This window comes from Melanaphis sacchari, unplaced genomic scaffold (assembly GCF_002803265.2).
Source record: "Melanaphis sacchari strain LSU unplaced genomic scaffold, SCAv2.0 Contig55_pilon_pilon, whole genome shotgun sequence".
NCBI classification, from domain to species: domain Eukaryota; kingdom Metazoa; phylum Arthropoda; class Insecta; order Hemiptera; family Aphididae; genus Melanaphis; species Melanaphis sacchari.
The window spans coordinates 1151784-1164026 of record NW_020271389.1 but is presented as its reverse complement, the minus strand read 5'-3'; the positions used below and the strand labels follow the sequence as shown (position 1 = coordinate 1164026).

The window sequence follows — 12243 nt, the reverse complement described above, 5'->3', positions numbered from 1 at the left end:
GATGATGATGATGATGATGATGATGATGATGATGATGATGATGATGACAGTGATGAAGACAGTAGCGAAGAAGAAAAAAAAAATAAGTCAAAAAAGAAAATGAAAAATTTAGATGATTTATTTAAGTAATAAAATAAAAATAAATAAAAACATTATCTAAGATATAACAATAGGTATTGCAAAATGATTACAATTTTTAAGCTTATAATAAATTTAATGATGTCACTATTCACGAAAATTTAACTTAATAAAATTATTTACATTCGTTTTTAAAATTGAAAAAAAAATGTAATAGTTCAGATCAATTTTACTAGTCGTTGAAAATACTGACAAAAGCTCACGTAAAAACAATGAATTAGAACGGGGATTTTCATATAAAACTAATAAATCTTTTAACCAATTACCAACGATATGACTAAGTTCCAACATAGTTTAAATTGGCAACCAGGAACGTAATATGAAGGGAATTTTCAAAGAAATGCTCGATATAGTTCACAAAATTATCGAAAAATTCATGGTATTCAATTACTATAACCAATATAAATGTATAATAATAAACTAATTTAAAAATAGATAATTAAAACAAACGTTTAACAAAAAAAAGTTATAACTTCTCGTAATAAAAAATAAAAAGAACAAAATTAAAACAATAGATTTTACATATCCTTTTATAAATTATAATATATTTATATTATTTCTCAAATACATAATTTGTGGTTTATTAAATATTGTAATATTTTGAATATTTTGTCTATTATTAAAAAAAATAAAATAATAATCATCCATTCCAAAGTTTATATTTATTCCGGGAACGATAATATGTACTATTTTCATACCTTGTGATAATGTTTGTGAAGGTTCGGCCCTTTTAGGGGCTTACTGCGCACCCACTACTAAAGGAGAACACTTACGTGGTGACCTGTAATCCGTACTGCGTAATGTCCCTCAGGACACGTCGGAAGAACCCACAAGTGTTGTACAAGTGTTTTGAAATATGATAATATAAATGTTGAAATATAAGGAGATGTGACATTTATTTAGGTACGGTTAAATACACAATACTATTGAACCTATATATTTTGAAAGTGCCCGATTTTTTTATACACGTTCATCGCTGCGTCTAGAACATTCGACGCGGCGTCTGACGACGACACTACAGGTCCTAGGACCACTGTATAGCGTTGAACGCCAATGACAACACGTTTAAAAAGTTTATTTTTTTCGTTTCAGAGAATAAAATCCTCACAGATAGGTTTCCTTCTTTTATTTCTTTTGTGCATTAACAATTGATTATCTTCTTCTTCTTCCTCTTTTAACAGTTCCATATAATTTTATTATTGTTTAGCATTATTTGACGATGCGTTTTTTTCAAAATTAAAAATCATAAAATTACATAAAAAAGAAAAACACATTCGCACAGGACGACAGTTTAACTGTGAATTATATTGTGAGTGTTCTGTAGGAGTCACAGTGATTTCACGTTGCAGAGAAATCGTAACTTAAATTATCAAAATATGTGATATATCATTTTAAAAAAAGAGCACACGGCAAATAAAAATGTTATAGTAAATAATATTTGGAATATAAAATAAGATTGATCAGTATTATTATTATTTGCATATGACATATTCGACTTTAGATAACGTGAGAAATGTTATAGATAAAGTTAGTAAAATTAAAACAAATAAATAAATATGATAATTAAGATAACTAGTCAACTATTTAAAAACAAGTAATAAAATATATAAAATGTTAGTATGGTAGGTTATAGTAGGTATAGTAAATTATAATAACATCAATACTAATAGCAATAAAAATCACAGACGAGTATTTAGTTCTTCAAGCCATTTTATAGCATTTTATATTGATGGATAACTCCTCAAGACTCCGCGGACACGGCATCGCAGATTATCGACTCCATTTTAGCTTTGATATTTTAATGACTTATTTGCAAATTCTGAAAATTAATTTTCAGTCATTTAAAATTAATTTGCAAAATATTGACTTGTTTTTCGATTAATCAAATTAATTTGGGGGAGGGGGACCTACTTCATATACATATGAGTCTCCCGGGTGTTTTACAATAAACTACATACCTGCACGGGGTTATCGACACCCTCAACGCCACGCCACAGCTCCAGAAAGAGTTAAACAAGGAATGTGATATATAACAATAAATTAATCTGATATTTGGAGTTGCCAATAATAACAATAAAAAGAAAGAAGAGGGGTTTTAGGGATATTGTATACTTGACGAGACGGCTTTAAATGTCTAATGCCGAAGTCTTCGACTTTGCCCGCCTCGGGCATACAGTAGTGTGTCTAGTCCATATTGGTTAGAGAAATAGAAAAATGTTGATTGAAAAAAATAAATAATGTACGTATACGGTCGACCACGAGGTGTGATATTTTTACAGAGTAGGCTTGACTTGACAAGTTTTCCGTAAGTCGGAGGTCTCGAAAAAAATAAAAAGCACAGCGTCTTGGACGATGGTTCAGGCCGTTGAGCCGTTCGGCGAAAACGTCATAGAAGCCAGGGACTTAGGTGTCGTTGTGTGAGGGACTTAATTACATTTTTTATGGGATAACAGGTTGCTCACAAGCGACGATAACGGTGACTAGATAAACAATTGCTTTTTTTTCACAGAGTAATACTCTACACTGTGACATGTGGTGGAAGTCAGGGAAATTACATAATACAGCTGATAAATTATGTCGCAAAATTCTGGGATGTTACATGTTCCAAAAGTACCAACTTTATAATTGATAATAAAAACTAGTTAATAAAAAAAACAATTATTTTTAACTGTTTATATTATGTTTACTATATATAACAAATGTTGCTAATTTATAAATATTTAAATATTGTATTTTGATTAAAATGTATTTTTCAATAAAATATTTATAAGGTTATTACGATAATTAATGCACCGGTTTAACGTAGTTTTATTCACTTTGATTAACTGTAGTGACCAAATCATTCTCAAAAGTTGAAATTAATCATAAACATACGAATTGTTGACGTCTTAACTCTGAATACGTTTAACATAATAAGTACATGCTATTAGAAATCACGAATTAATATATTTTGTAATATTTAAAGTATTTTGTGTACCTATCTAATTTTAATTGATTAAGTAAGACACTGTAATAGTCAATAGATACCAATAAATAATTCAAACAATATACACTGGACTATAATCCATAGATAATGATGGCAAATAATAACAAAAAAATGTTAGTCTTATGTAACTAGAAATTATTGCCGTTAAATAGCCAATTTGACTTTTTTTAAGTTTTCTTTTATCCATTTATCGTCGTGATAAAAAAAAAAAAAAAGATGAAATAAAACTAAAGACATTAGTTTCAAACATATAATATTCTATAAAAGTATTATTAGTATTCATTGCTATTCTATTGTATCAATATTCGAATTCCTACTAGTTTATTCAAATGTAATATGATTATTATGAATTGGTTTGCTCAGATTGCCGATATAATTCCGTTCTTTATAATCGATTCATATAATCATAATATTCTTAATGTTGAAGTATTTCAAGAAAACATAATTTCAATGAAATTTGATTATCTTTTAATTGCTAACATGTATACCTACATGTTACATGGTGATTCAGCAAGCATGCTCACACTAATTTTTTTTTTTAAATTAATTTATTCAAATTCGAATACTTGGAATTCTTAATAACATTAAAAGACTATTTTTAAAAATGAATTGATATTCTTTTTGTGCTATGTGCTATTTCAGTAATTTCATGTGCTGATACAAAATTCTGTTTTTGAAATGACAACATCTTTTTTCTACTCTAAATTACTTAGTGGATCAATTAATTTAATGATTGATTTAGGTACACTGTAATCATTAATACACGTTACAGTTAAATTAATGTATTTAATCTTTGTTTTCTATACCGACTTAAAGACAAAATTATACATACAAATTATATAAGAACATTTTTATAATAATATAATTTTTATTTTTATGTTAACACATTTTTTTCTGCTCAAGATATTTTATTTTACAAATTTCACTTAAATACTTCAACTAATATATGATGCAAAATTTAAACATTAAATTTTTGCTTCAAAATATTACAATATTTTTTTTAATACAAATTAATGATATGCCTTTTTTAAGAATATAATTAATAACTCAATATTCTTTATTTAAAAAAACAAATAAAAACTCGTAGTTGTTATTAAAAGTATATCGAATGCAAAAAAAATTGCAAACCTATTAAATGGACTACAAACAGAAAAAAAACGAAAGATTGTACAACAAATATAATGCGAAATGGAAATAATATCATAAAGATAATAGTTTTAGAATTTTATATAATTTCAGAAGCAACATATGGTATCTATTGAACTCTCATTACACTAATACATTATGTTTTAGGTAATTACATTTTTTTGTTTACATATCATCGTATCACATGACTCGACTATATAGATATTAATCTATGTACTCGTTGTACTCCATTTTAATAAATATTATGAATAACATTTTTTGTATAATCATAAAATTGTCAATAATTGTGATACCTATTCTAAAAGTTTGAATTACTTAAACGTTAACAAATTGTATTTTTACAACCAACTTTTTAACTAACCATTCATTAAACTATTGGCTACTTTTGTAAAATATTTCATTTTAAGTTTTTTATTTCAAATACAATAGAATCTAAACACATACTGAAACAATTTAAATATATATATATATATAATGTTAACGCCCTTAGTTAGTTTTTATTCAAAAATAAAAATTATCATTTAAATATTAAAGTTGATGTTTAAAAATACATTTTAATTTACTTATATTTAAAATGAAATTTTTATATTTTTCATTTAAAAATAAAATAGAAACCTAAGAATGTATAAAAAGAAAAATCGTGTACACATTTTATCAGCATTATGTTTGTAACTCTAATTACACACCTATAATACTTAAAGCAATTAACATTAATATTGGTAAATTAACTACAACGATACACACAGCTGCTTATTGCTATTTTTTACTTAATTACCTATCTCAATTTTTTTTTTGTCGAAAAAATGTATACATTTATTCATCCATTATTTTTCAAATATTTAAAAAAATATAAAAATATACGTTTCATATAAACTATAATTTTACCACTTTAAAAGCTATATTATCATAATTTTAACGATGAAATATTTAAAGATTGAAAAAAAAAATGGACAGTGCAATCGACTTGTTGCTTATAGAAAAGGTTACATAAAATATAGTGTGACGAAAGAATGATGGCGCCTTCATTTAAATTTGATTGGCGATCAGATGTGATTAATTAAAATATGTGAGACGATTATCCGAAGAAAGTGAAATTGAAATTATCTATAAATTGTTTATCAATTATGGCAAATAAACGTGAACAAAAACAATTGGAAAATGAATTTTAATATTCCTGGATTTTACATATTTTATTATTATTAGCCCTTTTAGTCATCTATATATTATTTTAAATATTTTAAATAAAACAAAACTATATTTGCTATTAGCCAAGTTGTATTAATGTAGGTAATTTTTATACTAGGTACTTAAATTTACTTTCGTGCCAATATTATGACCATTATTGTTTACATAAAAAATTATACATATCTGATTCGGATAAGTCTGAACATATTTAGGTATATTTAATTCTTTTACCAAAAAAAAAAAAAAAAATAAAAATAAAACCAGAAAAGTCAATTTACTATAAATACTATACTAATTATATTTTACTATGCTAACAATGGTTGTTTCACTACCTAACTTGTGTATTTTTTTTCTTTTATTTTATTTAACGATAAACGCATTTTTTTTTTAAAGAGAATTTCTTTGGTTTTTGTATCAACCCTTTGACTTAGATACTTCTATTTTGATACATAATAAATTATTTAAACTCCACAAAGCTTTTTAGTATTTTAGCACTAATTTTTATCAGTGAATCAGTGTGTTCAAATATTATATAATACTTAATTAGTAAATTAATTTTGTATTTTTATGTCCTGATTATTTGTTGTCCATTACATTTTTATGTTTAAACAGTGGCACTGAATCTGCAGTTAAGTTAAATCGACCAATTAATATTTTCAAAATGTGCTGATTATATTGAATAAGATAGATATAGTGTTTGATATCACTTATTGTCTATAAAAATATACATACGCCATAATCTTAGTATCTCGTTATTTATATTAACCGATATAATAAAATATTCTCGTATTCAATTGTTCAATATTTTAAATTTTTTTTAATTTTTACCGCAATAAAATTTTCGTAACATAAACGATAGATCAATATTGTGGGAATAATGTTGTAGTTAGATATATTTTATCGTATCTGGCTTACACACGGGTAATGAGTAATGACATTTTCGGTCCAATCAATTTGTTTATTCGGTTATAATGATATGCGCTCATTGTCCGTAAAGTAGTATGAAAACGTAGTGGCAATGCGCATGTTACTGAGAAATCACGTAATTTACGTTGTACAGGGTGAGCCGTTGTGACTGAGTCTCGACTGAAAAACCATTTTTCCAGAGTGTGAAATGACAAGGGGAAAACGCACAAATCGCCTATTCTGTATATAAATGAATATAGTTAATAATTAACTATAATAATAATTATTATAGTAAGATTTATTATAATTATGGTAAATTTTATATGGTTGATTTCAACATTATGTGACATGGTTAATTTATAGGTATGCCATTTAAACACAATTTCAATAGGTAAACTTAAAAATAATTTTATTAACTGACGGTTACAATTTTATTACTATGAATAGTGATTAATTACACGAGTTGCTGAATATTTAAATCTACTTGAGATAGATAATTTATTCTATTTTATCAATAGCGCTTTCAAAGTTATGATTAAATGATGAAATGAGAATGAGATAATTTCAGATTAAATCTTGACCGTCTTTGAATAAATATATTGTGTTACCCGAGATTATTGTTACAATTTATGAATTTTCATTGTTTGCTTCCTAGTGAAAATCAATAATAAAATAATAACTCGAACGCAGCTGATTAAGCCATGCTGAGTTAGGTTTAACGTTTTAGGTATTAAGATTATATATTTCAATACAATATTACAGTAATCATATTTAAGAATCTCGGATACTTATTAAATCTTAAAAAAATATATACGTTTCAATAATATTTACTCAAAAATTAATTGTCGGCGTTCTTGTAATTTTAAAAGTTTCCTAAGAATACAGGCCAGTATCAACTAAAAGATAATATATTTGAGCTGGTATTGGTATAGTCAGTTTAAAAAAAAGTTATAGGTTTGTTAAAACTTGAAAAAGCAATAGATATTATTATTATTATTATTTATGAAATATTAATAAAGTTTGAAAATAAAATAAATTATCGCGATGCTCCACTCAGAATCGTATAATTTTAACTTTTAACGCAATAATTTATCGACACTTTAAAATTAACAACGAAATGTCATAAAAATAATAATACTATTTAAAATTGGATCTAACCGAAATTAGCTAAACGAGACGCTTGTCCAATATAATAATATCTATTTTCATTCGTACAAATTTTATTTTTAAATTTATCGTTAATTATAATTTGTACTTTTAGAGGTAATACCTTTCAAAATGTTTTCAACAGTTTAACTCACAAGCTCAATATAATAATATACATTATATACGTTGTTTACTTATACGTGAACTTGACGAATTGTGTGTTAGCTATATAATCGTGTCGGTTTTGAAGGTAAATATTTATTTTGCCGATGTTCTTTGACACAGCCAACGATTTTCATTACTAAATAATAAAGTGGAGTAATAATGTAAATAAACTAAAATGTAAATGTTGTGTTTGCATTTAAAATAATAAATGTATGCTTCTAACGAGAACTAGATAAATGATGGCGGTAGTTGATGCATTAGACACTGTTAAGGCACATCGGTTCTGTGGATAACGTTGGATCAATAATGTAAAATAATACATATTGTTTGAATCTCTCAACGAATTCAACGCCAAATCGTTATAATAATATTCGAATCTTACCAATACGCAAAATTATATGGTGTGATTTATAGTATGTTTGTAATTTAAAACTAAATTATAACAGTAGATGAGGATTAGACAAATAACAGCAATATATAATATGCATACGAGTATGCTAACGGTTAACCACGAGGCACGAGTTATAAGAAGAATATTATCGTTGTAGCGAAATACGAATAATAACAATACCAAATCACACCACAGCTACTTTATTAGTTATATGACATAAATGTATATTTATATTTCATGTAGGTATTCGTATTCAATTTGTTTTTTTTATTATTATTATTATTATTGGTTATAAATAATAACCCTTGGAAAAAGTGGTCATTGGGTTTAATTTACAATTAATATTAATTATTCCTTTAAATATGGATAAATAATTTACCAAAAAATTATGCGACAGCAGTATATATTATAAACGGTTAAGAGATAAATTTAGCACGAACTAAGAATCTTAGTTATCTTCTTAATTCATGAAATTAAGTTAAATATCGTAGATTGATGTCAACGGTACCTATATTTTACGGGATCAGAGAAATTAAATTATTTTCTTTTTAACATTGTATTCACGTGTCACAAAAAAAATAATCCCTTCAGGTTTCCTATCATCAAGGATACAATTAAAAATTTTTTTTTTAAGTGCACTACCATCGTCTATAAGCTTTTATTTATATTTTCCGCTTCATTTAATTTAAGATAGTTTCCAGTTGGTGTTGGCTTTCCAGCTATTTATTAATTAACAAACAATTTAGGCGATTTATAGTAACGTGATATGACGACTTTTATCATAACCTCGCAGAATAGTCGAATTTTAATCATATTTTATATTAAATTTAAAAAAAAAAATATTTGATTAGATTATATTAATCATCAAATTTTAAAGTAATTTTAATAATTCCAAAAAAAATAAATTCAAAATACTCAAAGTGTGTAATGAATAATGATACATGTTCGTTTATAATACTTCTAAAAATAGAATTTTTAAAATCTAAGTTTAATCTGACCTACATACAACCTTAATCTTTTAAATTAAATTAAATTATTAAAATATAAATATTTCATGAGTTGTGAGAGATTTTCTGTAAGTAAAGTTTTTATACCAAAAACGAATCGGTTCCGAAGTCATTTAAAAAATATGTCATATATAAAAATAGTGATTAATAATAATAATAATGTTAGCTTAACTTACATCTACGTCTGAATACAATTTAATGTTCATATTATTTCATCTAATGTCTATAAAAACAATTAATATAATGTATAACCAATTTAATACTTTTAAATAGTATTGTGTGAAGGCATAATGATCTATTTCATGTGAACATTTACGTAACAACTATATACACATCTGCAATCGTCACTTTTCATTAATAGCGCTACGACAATGCATTTTATAACAAATAAAACATTTCGCAAATTTAACCCAAACTTATGGTAATCATATTTTTTGCGTTAAACAACATTCGATATTATTAATAATAATAATTGCAACTTTTTCGGTTAAATGTTACACTTGTATCCAAACACAGTAAATACATACTTGTTGCAATGACGTGCTCGTCAATCAAAATAATTTATTTAACAATATTATGGACATTAACCTGCCCGTTACTACAATGTTTCTCTCTGCTGAGTAAGTAAAATAATTTATCATTTACATAATATTATACAGTTTACAAGATAAGAATATATCAGCTGTTATGCTTATTACATGTCATCAAAATATATGTAAATGTTTGTTATATTTTTTATTCACACAATAATATAACACGAAACCACATTTCGTAATTTATCAAGAGAAAGCATGCAACTATACATTATAATATTTATAATGTTCGAGTTTGAAAAATATAACTTTATATAGTACAAATATTGAAATATTTTAAAGGTTACTCAGTTATTGTTTATGTGTCAATATTTAAAAAATACTTTAATCATAAATTAGTTTTACATTTTGGTATATTATGATTTACAATTGGCGTCGTAAATTATTATATCGTGTACAACTAAATTATTATTTAAAGAACAAATAGGTTCTAAACATTTTCTAAAACAATACTATACTCAATATTTATTATAATATTACAACCAACGTAATAATAATGATTTATATTGCAGAAAAATAAACTTTAATTCATATAAAAATTAGTTTAAAATATAGAATTAATAGAATAATTGACTAAAAAAAAAAAATTGTTGTGACCAATAATATATTGGTTATGGTGGATAACGTAGTTAAAATACCTATTTTATTATAACTTTAGAATAAATGTACTTATTTGTTTATTATTATAAATTGTTTTGTTTTTAGACATAAATTATATAATTCTTTTTACAAGCATCCAATCACTTCAATCTGTACCTATTACATTAAAAGTACCAGAAGGAAATTACAAACAAATAACCAGAGGTAAAATTTTAAAACAGATATAGTTATTTTACTGATTATTGATTTCAGCTTATAAATTATAATTCAAAAAATTTTAATTACTTATGTTATTTATATGTGGTGATAATAGCAATTAAAAACGGTTTTATTGTTACTATTTTCTATTAAATATAATATACTATAGGCATATTTAGTAATTATATTTATTAAAAGAGGAGAGAGAGATTTAATTCTTAATAATTACTTCTGTTATTTTTATTTTTTTATTTTTTATCCAACCTTTACATACAATAACTGTACAATGTACATATTCATAGTTTACTTCATAACTAATACATGACGGATAAAAATTTTATATGTAGATAAAAAGCTAGCAAATGTATGTAATAAATGACAACTTATTGAGTGAGTAATATTTTAGAAAATATTATAACAGTGTTTTGTATTTACTTACTCGAAAAATAATCGTTAAAAAAAGCATCTATTGCAACACTGATATCTAATGATAAATTTTAGTAGGTAGATATATATACGTATAATGGTTTAATTGTATTAATTTGTTAGAAGATACGATCTGTGTAAAAACTCAGATCAATATTTTTTACCCGTTGTATTAATTTCGTCTTACGTCTCTACTTTTACGTTAATTTTCCGTTTAGAGAATCATTTTTTTTAACTGTTATTTTTGATATTAAATTAAATGAGTTGACTTATTATTAAATTAAAAATTAAATATATCATCTAATATCCCGTGAATGTATTGTTTTGATATTTTAATATTTATTATGTGGCAAGCTATGATCATTTACAATTATAGTAAATTTCTCATCATAATTTAATACAATTTTTGTACTAATTCAATGGTATGAAAACATTTTTTAACGTTGCAATTTTAATAGGAAGAATCCGATCCCGAACCTTCTCTCTCTATTAAGTACAAATATAATATAATATATAGTAGATAATTACGATATCTTTTAGATAGTAGAAAAATGTGTGTGTATACAAATGTATACTTACTTCGTTACATTTAAAATATTTTACTTTTTCAGCTCTTCAAAAAAATCCTGATCTGTTAAATCAATTAATCGCACAATCTGAAAATTCAAAGTTAAAAATGTCATCGATACCTCAGAAAGGTCGGCTGGATAATGGTAAATAATAATATAAACAAAATAATATTAAATATTATACATTTTTAAATAACTTAAAAATGTATTACTTATATGTTATAGATTATATTTTAATTCGTCACATTTTTATAATGTATTTTAGTTGTCTACGAAATTTTATGTTATACTATATTATCATATACTCCATATGTGGATAAAATAAGCTGCTAAAGGTTGAAATAATTATAGTTTTAATATACATTTTTAAATAGTTTAGTATCCATTTAATATACTAACTATTTGTTTAATATTAATTATTTTTTAATTAAAATGTATGAATTTTTCAGGAATATCAAGGTTTTTACCTCGTTTTGGTACTGGCGTATCTCCCGTTAATAATCCTGTAACTGTAGCACTACCAACAGAAACTATGATTAATGGGGAAAAATATGTATTAACTAATAGATTAAATTTATATGGACATTTATTAAAAAAATGTGCTTCACCAGTAGTATCATCAATAAAAAAATCGTTTAATTATTTTAAAAATTTGGGACAGAGTCAAGGAATTACACAAGATATGTTAAAATTGATTACAAATAAATTAAATAACAATGGAGACAAAGTTGAAACAGTAAAAGAAGAAGAAGAAGAAGAAGAAGAAGAAGAAGAAGAAGAAGAAGAA

General features: G+C 24.7%; 1 protein-coding gene across 1 annotated transcript in view; it reads left to right on the top strand.

Moving 5' to 3' along the window:
* The window catches only part of LOC112599839 (suppressor of Mek1-like), a 13789-nt gene that overhangs the window by 1069 nt on the left and 477 nt on the right, over window positions 1-12243 (top strand). Inside the window, exons 3-4 of the mRNA XM_025346911.1 lie at window positions 11499-11600; window positions 11906-12009. Of these exons, the coding sequence (XP_025202696.1) occupies window positions 11499-11600; window positions 11906-12009 (206 nt within the window). The remainder of the gene's footprint in view (window positions 1-11498; window positions 11601-11905; window positions 12010-12243) is intronic.